The sequence below is a fragment of the Cyprinodon variegatus genome, unplaced genomic scaffold, assembly GCF_000732505.1.
Source record: "Cyprinodon variegatus isolate N-32 unplaced genomic scaffold, C_variegatus-1.0 Scaffold586, whole genome shotgun sequence".
Taxonomy (NCBI): Eukaryota; Metazoa; Chordata; class Actinopteri; order Cyprinodontiformes; family Cyprinodontidae; genus Cyprinodon; species Cyprinodon variegatus.
In genome coordinates this window covers 411,512-429,044 of record NW_015151039.1, presented here as the reverse complement: position 1 = coordinate 429,044, position 17,533 = coordinate 411,512, and the positions used below count along the sequence as shown (strand labels likewise).

The 17,533-nt window shown below is 37.9% G+C and overlaps 1 protein-coding gene across 9 annotated transcripts in view; it reads left to right on the top strand.

Moving 5' to 3' along the window:
* The first annotated feature begins 1,937 nt into the window (after positions 1-1,937).
* The window catches only part of pbx3 (pre-B-cell leukemia homeobox 3), an 80,872-nt gene continuing 65,276 nt past the window's right edge, over positions 1,938-17,533 (top strand). For 2 of the 9 annotated variants that reach the window (XM_015392322.1, XM_015392325.1), the window contains exons 1-2: positions 1,945-3,415; positions 4,153-4,226. In XM_015392322.1, the coding sequence (XP_015247808.1) occupies positions 3,168-3,415; positions 4,153-4,226 (322 nt within the window). In that variant the 5' untranslated portion in view covers positions 1,945-3,167. Of the gene's footprint in view, positions 3,416-4,146; positions 4,227-17,533 lie in introns of all 9 variants that reach the window. The other 7 variants (XM_015392318.1, XM_015392319.1, XM_015392324.1 and 4 more) reach the window with 7 other exon arrangements.

Sequence of the window (17,533 nt, the reverse complement as noted above, 5' to 3'; positions counted from 1 at the left end):
GTATATGAACACAGGTAAGATCCTGGCTGAATAACCATACACAAAACACAGATTTTTTTAAATGTAATTTTGGCTTGTTGGAAATAAATCTATATAGAATGTGGCTATCTAAATGGGGAAAAAAAACAATAGGAAAGAAAAACTGTTATCTCTGTTTTCTCATTTGTAGAGGTCCTTTTTAAAGTAGCATTAAAGAAAGAAGTGCAACTGATAGAAATCACAACTAATAAAAAATGTATGTAATTGATAGCCACCCTATTTGATTAACTGTTCCCTGCAATCAGTTTATAAGAGTAAACCATGAACAGTGAAACATCTCACACACCTAGTATTTACCCCATTAAATTAAAGAGAAATGCTCCCAAGCCAAATTTTGTTAGATTTTTTTAATTTATTCTAATTTCATCATTTATACTCATTGATAAGTATTTTTATTGAGTACTTATAGTTAGCATTTAATGTTTATTGCATTTTAGATCCCTAAACTTCACAATACTTAAAGAGATCGAATATATTTATAATGAATGCAAAACTTAACTAAGTTTAAAAGCAAACTAAAACATGTATCTGCTTTTGCAAGAAGGATTATGCTTTATGTCATTGTCTGTTTGAAATCTGCACATTCAAAACAAGTAAGAAAAAAACTAAAAAAACTAAAAAATAAAATCCCTCCCCAAAACTCAAAAGAGTCAAATTAAATCTACAGCATTTAGTGTCTGAGACTATTTAAAAATCTAAAAAGTTAGGTTGATTTTATTTTTTTTTTCTAATAAAGAAAAACACAATGCAACGGCACTCTTTGTAGTGCAAATATCTAATTGCAAGAAGCGCTGGTTTTAAAACAGTACATATAGTGTGTCTTTTTTTTATTTGTCTCATTGTACACTTTGTAACTCCAGTCTGTGTAAAGTTTTTTTTTTTTTTTTTTTTTTTTACTAACATGTTTAACCACCTAATAGATTTTCTTCTCTAGTTTGTAAGATTGAACAGATTTGACATTAAAATGTCCATATTTAAAGTTTTTTTTTTTTTTTTTTTACAAATTTTACTAACATGTTTAACCACCTAATAGATTTTCTTCTCTAGTTTGTAAGATTGAACAGATTTGACATTAAAATGTCCATATTTACACGTTTATATTTTCTTTGCGAACTTAACTGTTAATTTCAAATGAATTTCAATAATATGACAAAGTTAAAGTGTGGCTTAGTAACCCTATTTTGGATTAAAAGTTGTGTGTATGAATGGGGAGGGGTGATACTATTGGACTTTTTCGGGGGGGTTATCTCATAACTAAATAATGTAAATAAAGAGGGGCTGCTATGGTGTGATTATGTTATTCATACAGTATAAATAGAGCTACAGTATAATATATATATAAAAAAAATCAAAATTAAAGGAAATTGTCCATGAAGTCAAACTTTAAATAGCCTTTTAGAGACAAACCTTCTGTTAGATAAATAGATCTTTCATCAGCTCCTATATAGTAAATAATAAAAAAAAGAAAGAATAAAAAGCAGTGTTATTGCCCAATAACTTTCTATACAACCATGTAATGAGAAAGTTGTCTTAAACTGTAAGCAGCCTCTCGGTTTCCCCCTTTCTTTCTCCCTGATATAGATGCATGTTGCAGGAGTTCACTGTATATTTGTTGCCTCGCATCCAGCAGCTTAACAACTTGTCTGCTGCCATAGCAACTGCGGAGGAGCACAGAGCAGCGCCGCCTGCTTGTGCAATGGATGTCACTCGTGGCAACGACCAATCAGAAGTTCCCATCCTTCCGCACGAGCGGGCTCGAAGATGGAGGGATGGAGTGGGTGGGATCTAGGCGTCATGCATCTGCCAGCAATAGGACGGACGGCTCGTCAGTCTTCGTCCTTCCGGGCGCGGATTGGCCAAAGGAGATTTACTTGCAATAATATAAACATGTCTGCTGCTTCGCCTGGCTCGAACCAAGGCTCGCAAGCGGCAATACAGTTCTTCATCAAACTGTGCAAAAACTCTCATTATGCATTTGCCTGCGGTGTTGCAGGGTTAAATCTTTATCATTGCTAGAGAATATGCACATAGCTGCAACGTGCACGCGTGAGAAAAGAGGATACCCAGCCTGCAGCCGCTGCAAGGAAGAGAGAGGGGACTCAGCCGTGCTTTCATCATTATAATCAGCATCCTAAGTGCTCGCTCTTAACATTTTGTTTTTCGCTGTTCGGGCGAGAAGTGACAAGAGTATAGACCCCTCCTCTGCAGGGCGGAGCGTGCATTTTCATTTCGGTATTTTGTATTTTTTTTATTTTTTTTTTATTTTTCCCCCCTTCCTACCCCTGTACCCTGCTCTGACACGTCTGCACTGAGTGAGTGGCATTGGCACACTGTCAATCGCTCACTAGCGCTGCCATCAAACAACATAAAACACACACAGGCAGAGGCTGGAGCTCATAAATTTCAGCAGGGCAAGATATTTTTTGCGCATCGCTTTTTATACAGCGCGCTATCCTAATTAATTTTGTCTCGCTGTTGTTTTTTTCTTTTTTCTTCCTCTCTGTCTTTCGCAACAACAAAAAAATATCAACTTTTTCTACATTTCATATTTTTTATAACAACATTTGGACACCTCGTTCTGCAGACTGTGTATGTTAATAAAACAGGAAACATTCTGCAGATTTCTTTTTTTGAATTACTACTACTATTATTATTTGTTTACTAATTTCCACGTTGGATAATTTTCACCAAGGAGGATTTTTTTTTTTTTTGGACAATTTTTAAAAAAAGAGGAAATACGCCGGGAATTGTGGTGAAGAGACCACCAAGGACCGCTTCTTGTCTGCGCTGCCGGTGTTAAATCGCAGAGAGAGAGAGGAAAAAAGACAGATCGGTGTGAGGATTTGGAGCGGAGGAAATGATGGAGCGTCAATTTTGACGAAGTTTTAAGAAGCAGATTTTTTTTCCTCTTATTTTTTCCCGCAAAACAATTTTTACGCGTTTTTGGCACACTTTGGACCGCGCGTAAAACAACCCATCAAGAGGACTACTTCTAAAAAAAAATATATATATATATATACCTGCTTGTAGTTATAATTTAAGAGACACGCGTGTTTATTTCTCTGAGCAATCCCACCGCTTTTCTATCTATCCAGTCTCTACGGCACATGCTCTAACCCATTTCGTATATGAGTTTTTCAATTTGCGTGGCTCAGTGCACAGACTCTTTAGCGGCTACCATGGACGATCAAGCCCGGATCATGCAGTCCATCGGCGGCGTCAGTCTGGCCGGCCACTCGGTGCAGGGAGGGATGCCGCTGCCGCCTCCACACGGGCACGACGGGACGGACGGGGACGGCAGAAAACAAGACATCGGTGACATTCTGCATCAGATCATGACCATAACCGATCAGAGTCTCGACGAGGCGCAAGCAAAGTTGGTTGATTTATATGTTTTATTAAGTTCCACATCCTTGGACGCATCTTTGCTGAGATGTTGGCCCTGATTACCTGAACTCCGAATGTGTTAACAATACACTAGATTGGCTGTAATCATAAAAATCCATCTAAAGCTGCGCTTCTTAAAGCTTTAAGAAGTTGTCACTACAGGAAGCAACAGAGTTTTAGATAAACTACCTGTTTGAACCTGAGTGATATGGTGCAAAAAGTTAATGCATGGTAAATTTCAGTCCCTGCAGTTGAAAATGCAAAAGCAATAGAAACAACACGAAGAATATGCAATTAGGAGATATATTTATAACAGGTACACCACTTCAGGTAACTTTTTGTTATAAGAGTCTGTGCACTGCAAAAATTGAAATCTAAATAAGTAATTTTTTTCTTGAATTGAGGAGGTAATTGAGACACTTTGCCAATGGAAAAAGACAATTTACATTTAAAAAAAGGAAAAAAAAATTGCATTGTCTTATTTCAGGTGCATATTATCTAATTATGTTATTTTAAGACTAAAAATACTCCTTCAATTGGCAAATTATCTTGTTTACCTGCTCTAATTAATGGTAAATACACTTAATTTAGGAAATTCTTTCTTATTTTTAGATGGTTTTTGCAGTGTGAGATGAGAAGTGTTTGGAGGCTGTTACCTGTTCATATTTATCATGTTTTTATTAGTGACCTTATTTGAGTGTTTTATTTTTTCTTATACTGAAACAGGAAACATGGACTGAACTGTCACAGAATGAAACCAGCACTCTTCAGCGTTCTGTGTGAAATCAAAGAAAAGACAGGTAAGATTTTCATGCTCAAGTAAACAAATGTCCATGTGTAAAAAAAATATATATACATATATATTGAATGAAGAGAAAAAAATGCAACCAGTCATTTTAAAAGCACTGTGCGGGTTTAGATTGCATGGATAGGTGAGAGGTGAGGGGAGGTCTGCACAAATTAATCAATCACCTTTTTAAGTTTGTCACTAGGTGCCAAGTGGAAACAACAATTGTTGTCACTTTCCACTGGAGATGCTTTAGTTCCTGTAGGAATGTCTTATCTTTTGAGCAGAAAGCGTGTTTCCCTATCCTGGCACAGAACAGGACGGGGAAATCCCGCAGCATATGCTCTACACAGCTAAGATCACAGAGAAATTCATGCTTTATAACATGAAAACAATCCCACGCTTTCAAGCGGGCTACAGTCTGTCTGTAATTATAGTGCTTAAAGCCTCCTTGATTTGTAGAAAAACAAAATAGACAGCAGATATTTCAAAATCAATTTGCAGAAAAAAAAAAGAAATAAAATATATCATAAAATATGTTAAGTCTGGTAATATTTGAACAGCAAAGAAGAAATAGAAAAATACATTCTTTAAAAGGAGATACACACAAGTGAAACGATAGCTCAATTTTAGAAACTTTTAGAAAATTAAAATTTTTCATAATGCCTTTTATAAAATGAGTCTATAAAGACCTTCTAAAATGTTTTAATATTTATAGATTAAAGAAATTATATGAACTCTGTTTCTTGATATTCTACTGAATAAGTTTTGTTTCTTCCATTAATCATGGTAAAAAAGCTTTTCTTTACATGTTTAATTCTTTAGGTTAAAAAATAAAATTCCTGTAAAATCTGCAGGGGCTTGTATAGTATTTTTTTAAGGGTTTGAATAATTAGGAAAAAAAAACTAATGAGGAAACCTCGTTGATAGATTTGTGACCTTTGTGCGCTTTATGAGGAAATTAGCTTTTAGGAGATCATAAAACTTTATGAACTTCCTCAACACAGGTGGCGTCCACAGGGACAGACTCAGGGTCCTCGGTCTAGTCATGGCTCTGTGGCTGCAGACAAAGAAATACATAATAATGATACAAATGTACTAAACTACACAAGAAGTAGATTTGATGTACATATGGACATAACACATAATTGAGTAGATTTATTTTTTAAATCATGATGTGGTTATTTTCTTTAAAGTTATGTTAACTGAATGTTTAAGGACATCTTTTTTTTGACAGAATAGAAAATATAGAATTTTAGACACATTTTGAAAAATCTGTTTGCATGTTAGTGGAGTGAGTGAGCTTCAGAATAATTAGAAGTGGAGATGAGCTGTTGTGCATGTAGGTGTGTTAATGCGTGTGCACGGGCTTGCCTGTGTGTTTGTGTGTGCTGGGATGGTTAACCTGTCCTCTGGAGTCCCAGTCTCTGCCTCTCCGCTCTCTATGACAGAACTCAGCTGGTCTGCTGGCCTTGTTGACCGGTCCGCTCCTCCAACGTGCATCCTCCTTTCATAGCACTGCTTGCTGGGCTTCTCTCTGACACATACCTGTCTGTTCAAATGACACATGGGACCGCTGTCTTTCAGCCATGAAACCACTGCTAGATGAACAACGCTTTTTTAAAAGAACTCTGAGAACCATCATTATAAGCACGTCTTTAGAACCTATTGTCATGTAAAACTAGAGAAAGTATAAAAAAAAAAAAAGGAGGTTAAAGAATTAGAGCGAGACATTTTGAACACTTGTCAGGATGTTTGGAACTTTATGGTGCTTTTCTAACTGTTTTTGTAGAGCTACAGCATTCTCCTGCATAGCTAATGCCCCTAGAAGTATTAATTCACTTTGATATGCTAATTAGAGAGCATTATGCAAGAAATGAGATTAAGTGGCAGCATGAAGTCATTTGCCTGTCACTAAATTGAGTGTTTTTAGCAGGAGCCCACCCCAACCTCATTTTTTTTTTCTTCTTAGTTTTGCATTTAGATAAGCTAAAAAGTGAATTTGGTTTGCATGGGCTGTTCTTTGTCGCCCAGCTGGCGTTTTCTTTTGGTACAAATATCAAACCTGTATGCAAAATTCCACCGTGCTTCAGGACAAAAGATACACTGAGGCTACATGAGATGACAATGAACCCATTGAGTGAAATTTGTGTGCGATTCAGATGAATTTCGCAGTTATTCCCATGAGCCGAGTTTGTATTATCCCACTGGTCTCCCCTCCGCATGCTTGGGAGACGAGGCTCCCAGCAGCAGTAGTGGCAGCAGCACCAGCGGTGGGAGCGGCAAGAATAACAAAGGTGAAAGATTACCTCCATATGGTATTTCTGAGCAGGAAAAGAGAGGTTCTCTAGCAAGACTCCTCTTTGATGTGAGGTTTAATCAATAGAAAGAGATTACAGAAAACTATTACAGGCTAAATCACGGCACGCTGCAGAGGGGCTTACCCCTCTCCACGGCTCTCTCGGCTGCAAGGCGCTTCTTCTTCTTCTTCGTGGTTGCGTATTGACTTGTTGTTTTCCTGACCTTTGACTCGTCAGGTTCAGAAAATGGGGGAGGATGGGAGGTGGTCTAGAGAGGTAACCGAGGGAGGGAGGGAATGTGGCAGATTTAGGCTGATAAATGCTGTGATCCAGTGTTTGAAGCTGTGGATTACAGGTAGAGTCTGCGCTCAGGTCAAGAGAATGTCGCCTGGTTGTGTCTGACTGGGATTCTAAATAAAAAAGCAGGGAGCTCGTTGCGGTGTTTTAACTCATTTGTCTGGGTCATGCATTCTGTTGAGCTATAAGAGAAAGTGTCGGCTAAGAAACCATTCAAGATGATCCTGTATAGTGAACGTACTTGACTAAATATTTAGCATTAAAATTCTGTTCCTCTTTAGAACTGTTGCCGTTTGTCCTCTGCACTACCAATGCTGAATCAGTTCTTGTTGTGCCTTTATTACGGTAAACTCAGTAAAGCATCTGTTTGAATATTTGATTCGCTTTCTCTTTAATACTAAGCTTGCCCTGACCCTTTACTACAACCGAAAGAAACGAAAACAGAGAGAAATATAATTATTTTTCTCCTTCTAGATAAAAATGAATGAGCCTCCTAGAAATTATGACTTGCAAAAAATATTTTTTCCCAATAATTATTCTAATTTCTTTTTCACATTTGATTCATTGTAATTTGGTTCCCTTTCATCATTCAAAAAAGCCCTCGTAAATGCATGACAGAGAACAGAAAGCTATTCAGCAGCTGAGACAATTGACTTTGGCTGCTTTTTTGTCTCACAGAGCCTCAGCGATGCGGCTGTACTGGCTAGATAGCGGTTGTGCCGAATGGGTCGTGCACAGCTGGGTTCCTGGCTGGCTCAATGGCAGGGCCACTGCTTCCTCCTCTAAAGCACAAGGGGGACCGGAGAAGATGTGGCTATTATCTAAGTAGCTCCCAAATACCCTCCATTTCCCCATCAGCCAGGATGAAAAGAAAGAGAGCAAGACAAAAGGGCAGGGAGAGAGAGGGAGGAGGAGAAAAAAAAAAACAAAAAACAAGAGCATACATTCCAGTTTCATTTGGAAGGGTAAATGCTTTTGTGCTGTGGGGAGAGATGTTCCTGCCGCCGTGCTGCCTTGTGTATCTGTGCGCACGGCCTCTCAAATCTGTTTTTTATGTACAATGATCCGGCGCTGTCCCTCCATCTGCACACTCGAGCACACGTCCCCCCCCACCAACCCATCCACCCACCCATTCATATCCTTCTCTTCCCCCTCAATTGCTCCAAGCATTTTCTGCAGGGCTCCTGTGCGATCAACAGCTCATAATTGTTTTTTGCACATACGTTATGCAAATGAGCCTTTATGGCAACTGGCATAACAATTAGCATCCTCCAACAATATTTTACTAGGTTAATTGCGAAATTTCTAAATTGTACATCTGAGTTGTTAATTAGGCATGACAGAGGTGGTGAAATAGTTATCTTCAGGCGGTGGCAGCCAGCAGAGGCTGCTTTGGATGCAAAAAGGAAGGATTGATTGAAATTAGTTTACAGCAGTGGGAGTGTGCCTATTGGCGACTCGCTGGCCCCTCTTGCCTGTTAACAAAACAAAACAGAAAAAAAAAACTGAAACAGATAGAGAGAAGGTGGGGCAAATTCAGGATTTATTTTGAAAAGCAGCGTTTCAATTATTTGTTTCAATTAAATATTAAGGTTTTTGTAATATACTGTAGTAAAACACATAGCTGATATACGTTGAGATATTTCTGCAAGTTAGGAACATTATACTTTTATAAGTCGCTGGAGTTGGGTCCCTAGAGGTGTAGAGCCATCTTTGACGTGTCATAAACAGAAGCTCAACATCCCAACATGTCTCCGCTTTAGTTAGCACAGATTTTTTTATTTCCAAAAATGTAGCCACCCACAATGATCAGTATTAACAACCTGCAGACTTTTCACAATGCAAATGAACAACTTTCTTTCTGTTATAATTAAGTTAAACAGAATTTTGTGTTTATTTTTATACCCAATAAGTCACTCATCTGGTCTCTCTTGCACCCGAGTGTCTCGTATTGTTATTGACTGTGTCACTCACTTACAGAGTCTATATGATGCCATGAAGCTGGTTGGAAGTGTAAACAGGGTTAGAGTGGAAAGGCTGCTGCAAACCAAGTCATTCCTCAGTAATGACTGCAATTCGTAGGTTTCTATTTCATTAGTTCAGGTGTTTCGGGGTAGAGCCTTCTCTCTTGGGACACAGGAAGCCAGTGATGTTCATTTACTCTGTACACATGACGTGGCCAACTGAAAGTCTTATCAGTGGTAAGTACAGTAACACTGATAATAAACCAGCATTTGCTCATATGTCTTGTTCAGTACACACAATCTCGATTGTATCTGCAATATAAAGTAGAAAACATTTGCTTAAGTTTGTGTGTGAGTGTTTTTCAACATTGATAAAGGAAGCCATTAAAACTAAACCAATTACCGTAAATCAGTGGGATGGTTTGCATATAATTTATTTAGATAGTTTCATATTAAATCCTTGTCTGTATCATATGGCATTTTTAAACAGAATATGTAAGTTGTGGAGTCATAAGATTCTTAGATACATGGTTGCAACCAAATTTTTTTAATTAGTTGATATTTTTAATACTCATTCATTCTCCCTATATTGTAAAGCAATGGGAAGTGGGGCTTGTGGTTTGAGAAGTTTGCAATTACCCGGTTCAATTCCCATAGCTGCCACTCTGGGTCTCTGACCCTTAACCCCACACTGCTCCCTGGGCGCCACACAGTGGCAGCCCACTGCTCCCCAAGGGGATGGGTTACTTGCAGAGAGTTAATTTATCCATTGTGAAATCAAGTTAAGTTTCTTATCTATTTTAATAAAATGTATTATTATCTGTTCTGTGAGCAATGCAAAAGGCACTGAAACAGGTTAAGAATAAAAATAATCATAACAGTTGTTTTAAAACTTTAATGAGGTGGCATGCAAACCTTAGACCGGTGGAAATGTCATTCTTAGGATTTATCAGCTTAGCTTGCAAGCAAGATTGACTTTTAGCATTAGCTCTGCTGCTTAGTTAACCTATAAAAGTCTTACTAAAATTTTAATATATGATTTCTATCTTGTTCAAATGAGTTTTAATGTAAACAGTTTCCCTGACAACCTCAGCTAAAGTGTGTCCTTCATTATCATCAACTGCCTCAGGCTTAGTTAGCTCAGCCGGCTAACTGGCTAAGCTAAATGCATAAAAGATGAAAAATGCTTAAGAAATGGCTAAGCTTCGTAAAATCTACAAGTTATATAGTGGTTTGGAGTTTTATCAAGTTTATACGTAAATTTAAATAAACTATAAACATATAAACCTTAATGCGCGATACCCCTAACAAAAGAGAAAAACAACTTGCTCTTTAGTTTAATTTAGAGGGGTATCTTACCAAAAATTATTGTTTGACTTTAATTTTTATTAAATATTTTTACAGAACTAATATGCTTTATTAAAATTTAAACAAGTTTAATACACAATATTTAATATCCTACAAGATTTCTTTATGTAATGTATCTATGTGGAGATGTTATTCCAATAGGTGAGGAAGTTTTGCAGATATTTTGGTAAATATCTCTCTTTAAGCTTATCATCACTTTTGTGGTCTGAAGCCTATTGCCTGAAACCTCATGTTTCTTTTTCATGAGATTTTTTTTTTCCTAGAGAGTTGTCTTTTCTTCTTCTGCAAGCTTTAAATTTGTGCTCCTCTTGCCATTGTTCCACATGCCATTGTTCTGCTTTTCGTACATTACAATGATATATCGGCGGCAGAAATGGGAAAAAGACTGCAATGCAATGAAATTTTAATCAGCGTCTTCTGCTGCTTTAATAAGGCAAATAATTCTTATTGGCTGCCGTGTTAAGATTTCTAATATTTAATTCATAGCAAACCTTGCATTATTCTGCTGTAGCCTTAAGACAAGCTCCACTCTGCTGCTTATGAAACAGTGCAAGAGGAAAAAGGGGATCTAAAAGCTATTGCACTGCCAGCAAAGATATCTCTTTGATTTTATCGTATGTAAATACATTAATAGAGTTTTATACTAGTCGTGTAATAGTTTTATTATAGCACATGAGGTGCACACAGGTCTGCTACTGCTGGTGTTAAATGGGCAAACTCTTAAACACCTCTATAATTTTGTTTTTGGAGTTATGAGCATAAATTAAAAAAAAGCTCACAGTGCAGATCATAGTTTTTGTTTTCTTAAGTCCCTTGAAGTTCAATTTTGTTTCTGAAGTAATGGAAAGATGGCGAGGCGCCAGCAGTTAGTTGCTGGCTCATGTTACAGCGAAACGACGGGTCCCTGTTTTTTTCTTCTCTCGGTGAAACGGCTTAATTGGTGTCAGAGCCCCAGGGATAAAGGCCTCTCGCTCTGAAACGCCGCCACACAGGCCCCTGTCTTCCCTCAGACCAGGAGGAACGGCCCGACGTCTGCTGGTGAATGAGGACTGAGCCGTGGCATAACAATACCAAATGATGTTTGGGATGACAGAAATTAATATGCACTTGCTCCCAGAAAGCCATGATTAATGATGGCGAGTGGGGGAATGCTGTCCCTCCTTTTGCTCCTCTCTGATGAGGACTGAAACGCTTGAAAAAAAAGGAGGAAAAAAAAGCCTGTTTTCTCCTCTCTTTAGGAAGTGGAGGTCATCTAGCGTACATTATTGCTGTTCTTCATTTGCGTTTTCCTCTAGAGGACTGTGAGGAAGAGGGGTTAGACATTAATCAATTTTTAAATAATTAACTAATAAATTGGTTAAGATTTTTAGTCTTGCTTTTTTTAAGAGCAACACATGAATTTGGTGAATTTGAAAAGATATGAAGTGCAGCTATAACCCGATTAATGCTCATGTATGTTGTTTTTTTCAAACAAACAAACAGGAGCTTCTTATTTATAAAAATCTTCAATACAAATTTCCTTTTTTTTGTTTGAAATTCAACACATGCCCATTGATCTGAAGCCAAATGTGTGGACAAAATGGTGGTATGCTGTTGCCATGATAATGATCTGTATCTGTTGTGTCCTAGGAGGAGACGCATGAATATTTAATTGTGTCTGCTAGAGAGATCCCCAGACCCTTCTGTTCATTTCTTACTTTCTCTAATGCGTTTCCACCCTCCCAGGTACTTCCTCTCTAAGTAATGGAGAATTAAAGCGTGCATTAAAACGACATAAATTGCGATGTAAGGGATTTCTGAGGACATTCGTCTCGACGCGATGTGCTTAAAAAATTCAAATGGCAAGTTTTGACAACGGACATTCTGCTGACGCCGTGCATTCGCCTCACATCGGCTCCTTCAAATAAGCATTTCCTCTGTCAGAGTGATTGATATGTATTCAGCCTGCACTTTTTACGTGGCGGTTTGCTCTGGAAGATGATGTGGGTGCAAGGATATGAGTTTTAAACAGTGAATGAGCTCCCCTCATATTGATCTATTTGTGTTGCCGGAGTGGCAGGTGCTATACGAACACTGTGTCAGCTTTGATTGTTTGTGTCAGTGATCCGAGCCGACACTCAGCTCTCTTACTGTTCGTCGCCATGCTGGCTTCCTGTTGATGAATGGCAGCATGCTGCTCACATCCAAAAAAAAAAGGTTACTGTTGAAATCAGCATTGGATTTCAAAGATAAGTCTCCACTTGTTTAGGCTTGGATTTTTCTTTGTTCTATTTTAAAATGTATAATTGTTAAAGCTGCACCAATCAGACTTTCTCTGGCCTATACTAATTTGCCTTACTTTTAAGTCTGCCTATTATATATTATGCAGCCTTTTTATCTTATAGAACATAAAAATAAAAAGTAACTAAAATAATATTCTCTATAATGCATCAGTAGTATGTCTTTAATCTTAATCTGATTCTTAAAACCTCTTATCAATCTCAAGAAATGTGGACAGCTGTGAATGGTCCATCTCTAATAACTATGAAACAACTAAAATCTTTAGCTAAGTTAACATATGTTGGTGTTTTTTTTAAATATAATGCTTTCAAATCACAGAATATAATTCTACAACTTAAAGTGTATGTAATCCACCCTGACTGACAAAGGGAGTAGAGTTTTTTTTTTCTGTATGTTCGGAGCTTAGAATAAGGCAGCACTCCCTCTGCTTTGCCTGTTGCTGCTTATTGTCGCACTGATGCCTAAAAGTATGCAACTATCAAAAAACAAACAAAAAAAAACAAAATTTGTTCCTTTTTTAAATTAACTTCTGCTTTTTTAAATTACCTTCTGCAGAAAAAAATGAGTCATGTTGGACAAAAAGAGTGCTAACCTCGGCTCCCATTAAGCTAACCCTGTTTAAAAAGTGAAGTTTATCAGTATTTTTATAGAAGAGTAAAATGTTAGCTCTTCCAGCAGATAGTTCAAACATTAAATCACTTAATATCAGCTTGCCGTACTTTCTCTTTAAAGGGCAGAACAGTAAAAATGTTGATTTTCTGCACAGTAAGCACTTGAAAGCTAAATTTTTACTTTACTCTCTGTACCTAAAAAGTAAAAAAAAAAAAATCTAAAATTTTTTTAGCAGTAAGATTAATAATATTTCTTGAAATTTTATGATTTCACTTTTTTCTGTATGTTTATTTTTCTGCCACTGGTAGGCATTATGATGGAGAAAGTTTATCAGACAGCAAAAATCTTATTCTGACCGATGCCTAATTCAGATTTTTTTGGTTTCTAAATGCAATTATGTGAAAGCTTTTAGTTTTACTTGGAATGGATTCCTGAGGGACAGGAGGTGTGGTTTCTCTCCTTCTTGAGACATTCAAGTTTCAGTCCAAACCTGTATGGATGTGCGAGTGCTGGCAGGCGTGCTCGGGTACGGCGCTGAAGGTGAGCCCCAGTAAGTATGCAGAGCACGGCGGGCTTCGCACGGGTGCTGAAGGAGAGCACGGAGTGGCAGAGTTAATTTATTTAATGACTGAGCGTCTTATATCTTCCCCAGCCCTGATTAGAATCCATGCTTGATGAAGGAAGCGATAGAGGAGGGGGTGCACTGCCCCCTGGGCCTGAGTACATACATTCATGATATTCTTCCTCCAGCGACTGCCCTCCCTATTTTCTTTCTATCTACTGGTTTTAGTTATAAAATCAAATAAAAAATGAAAAAAGTAAACAAAGAGTTATAATTCCAATACTTTTTAGTTTGTTGTTCTATGAAAAAATTTCCGATCATGAGCTGGTTTCACTGCTCTTTGACAGGAAACACAGCTCTGAGCTGATTAAATACGAGCTTTGGTGTGTACTTGTGTGTGCGCGCTTCTTGATAAAGATGAAGCACCATGGAGCTGTATGAACGTGGGAAAGCCAAACAGAGTGTGTCACTTTGGCAGCACGGGCTGTCAGCATTGAGGAGCTGCAGTTGTAAAAACCATGACCTTCCTCTTTGCCAGCATGTCTCTCGCTGAGCCAAAACGCTGCCCCGTAGATTTGGGCTGGCTGCAGGAGGGAATACAAACAGAAAGGAAAGGACAGACAGTGGAAAAAAAAAAAAGAAAATACTAAGAGCCATAATTGTAAAGCAGGGTGGGGAGGAGGATTACTGGTTGAAGTAATGAAATACTTCTTGGAGCTATCATGAATGTGAAGGTGAAGGAGGGGGGAGCAAAAGGACTAAGAGGGAAAAAATACTCCAAGGCTTCTTACATTTCCATGAGCCATCATCAGTAATGCCGCAGCAGCCCCACAAACCAGAAATTATTTCTTCAGGCGTCGCTGTCAAGTGTTATTCAAATAACACCAGCCTCACATTTGAATAACAACCGACATTTTGAATTAATTAATCAGACAAGATAGTCTGGGCCTTTTCTCATTAGTCTACAGGTCAGGCTGGGGAAGATATATGCGCTGGTGATGATATACTTGTCTTTAATAGTGATTTATGGAGATTTGGGATTGTACTCGATTTGTCAAAGGGCTCGGTAGTAGAAAAACAGACAAGTGTATATTTCATTACTTTATCTTTGATATGTTCGGCGATGCTAAAAGATACAGTCCTGCTGTTTAGATGCAAGCAGAGCTCTTTTACATTCACCCTTCCTGACTGAAGACACACACACGCCGACACACACTGACACACATTTAATCTCCTCTCATACTGTAGACCTCTCCCATTTTACTTTTCCTGTGCAATTAAGCGAGGGCTGTAAATTATAACTGCGCCGTACTTTAATTATCGCAGTGTAAAAATAGAGTTCCTGTCTTTGAGAGGATTTCATTAACTTCCTCAATATTCCATGGCAGCTAGGAGAATCACAGCATCCCAGGGAGGGTTATGCTGATCGTGCTTCCAAAACAGTTTTTTTTGCTCAATATAGGACCACAAAAATAAGTGGGTTAAATTAATATGTACCGGTCCACTGGCTGCTGATCCGAATCAGCTAATTTTCCCTTTAATGACTCTTAACATCATGCAGATATTTATTTCCATTCATTGAATTATTTACAGCTATTAATACCTTTTTGTGTCATTATCAAAAAAATAAATGTGGAAAATGGAATCAGCCGACCTGAAATTGGAGCTTTTGCATTAATAATGACAATTATCTTTATCAAAATTGTATGTATTCAAAACAGTTACCTGTATCAACAAAGTGGCAACCCCTTATTTTATTGTTTATGTTTTATAATCCTTGAAATTGGCCAAAAAATATGAATAAGTTCAAATTCTAAAAAGAAAATAGAAAAAAACAGCTCATTGCATCTCTAGCTGATGTGCCAATTTAAGCACTAAATATTTCCGTGGCTGCAGTAGTGGATCCACCTCAGAGCTGCCTGTTTACCAGCTGGTGTGACATTCTATTTTGGGTTCATATACAGCGGTGTGCATGGTCATGCAGGTGTAAATGAATCTTTTTAAAGGATATCCAGTGTTAATGATGTAGTGTCACCTGCTTTATGAGGTGTTAGGTATAAATAACTGGTTAGTCCACAACTGCATTTTTTACATTCTCAGGTTTTAATTATAGAGTGGAAATAGAGTACAGTATGCATCTGGGATTTTATGCCAGACTGAGTGTATGTGTGTGTGTGCACTAGTATATAGGTGTGTGTGTGTAAGTGAGTGTCAGGGAGCTCTGAGCTGTTGCCATTCCGGTGAGCAGCCCACACAAAATGCACCAACACCAGTGTGACAAAACATTCAAATAAATTGCTGTCAGGCTGCCGAAACACCAAGTGCAGCGATTTTTATCTGACATGTGGAAGACCCAGACATGCAGTCCTGACAAGTAACGCCGGAGCACCTGTGAGAGATGAGCGATAAAAATCAGAATACGCCTTATCCTCGGCATAACAATACCTATCATTACTTGATATTATTTCTCTTTTTTAAGAGAGAGCTCAAGATAAGGAGATAGGAGGGACACCCTGGCTGCTTTAACGTCGGGATAGGAAATTATCTTTAGGCTTTAATTGTAAAGCAGCATTCTTTGCATTAGAGCTTATATACGTAGAGCCGCATGCTTGCGTCATATATTGAAACCATGAAATTATTGGCAATGCATGAATTAATGCTTCTAAAATGTTTTTTCAATTTCAAATGATTCATCTTTCTCCAAAAACGAACAGACACAGAGACATACAGTACCAAGAAAGGCTCATTTTGTCAGTGCTTTTCATTTAGGGCACAAAATTGACTTTGATTTTGAAATTCAATTGAAAAATACCCCCCCCAAATAAAAAAAAAGAAAACTCAGAGACAAAGAGCTCACTGTGGAATGTGCCATCCATTCTCTGCTGTATTGTTATTTTCTCCCTTATAGGTTACTAATGAGGAATCGGCCCTCATTATGATTTTAAGGATGAGAGAGGAAAGCTTTTAATTAATGATATGTAAATGGTTCTGAATTGATTATGTTAGAATATCAAGAGAGATGGGTAGAAGCTGTGGTGTAATATATTTTAATTAAGAATTAATTAAAAATGATGGCAATTTTATAGAGGCTCACAGAAAATAGAAGAATTTATTCTCTGTCACAAGTAAATCAGCCCTTGATTAAATAAACAGACACACACTATATTCAAAGAAGAGATATGCTTGTATCCATGCATTATATACATGACTATATATACGTACATGTATTACAATTAGCGGTTTATTCGTGGTGGACCACAAGCCACGTTTTCTGGGGTTCATTGTAATTTATCTCATTCTTAATTCATGAGATCCTCCTGGTTTGTGTTAGGAGGATCAATAAAGCTGTGTTTCCTTTTTGCATTCATCGTCTACAATTAGATTTGCAACAAGGAACGCAGTTATGAGCAAGACATGAATGTGACTTTTTATTTCTTCTGGCAAGTCTATGTACATCCCCTGAAGTTATCAGTCATCGTACAAAGTAAAAAAAAATAAAAAATTGAGAGAAACAGATGAGACGTGGACCCCAGTTAACCTTTTTAATTGCGATTTGCCTTCTTTCATTCTTTCTTCGGGGCACCAGGAAACAGGAGACATTAGGTGCGTTAATTGTGTGCGCAGCTATTAAAGGGAGAGAGGTCTTTGTTTTTCTGCTAACATTGGCATACATGCTCTGTGCTAAACTCTGCGATCAATGGCATAGAGGCTGCTATCACAGCACTCGGAGCAGGCGTTGCTCAGGGGGGGGAGGGAAGCGGGGGTCCCTGGTGGTTCATTTTGATTGGAGCGCAGAGTTTCGTGTTGAAAGGCGAGGGAGAGACAGGCTGTTGGAAGCAAATCCCCCTGGATCAGTTAGAGCTTTGCAACAAAAACACCTTGATATTCCTGGGAACATTTGCTTAGGAAAAAAAAAAAGGATGAATTTAAATAAAAA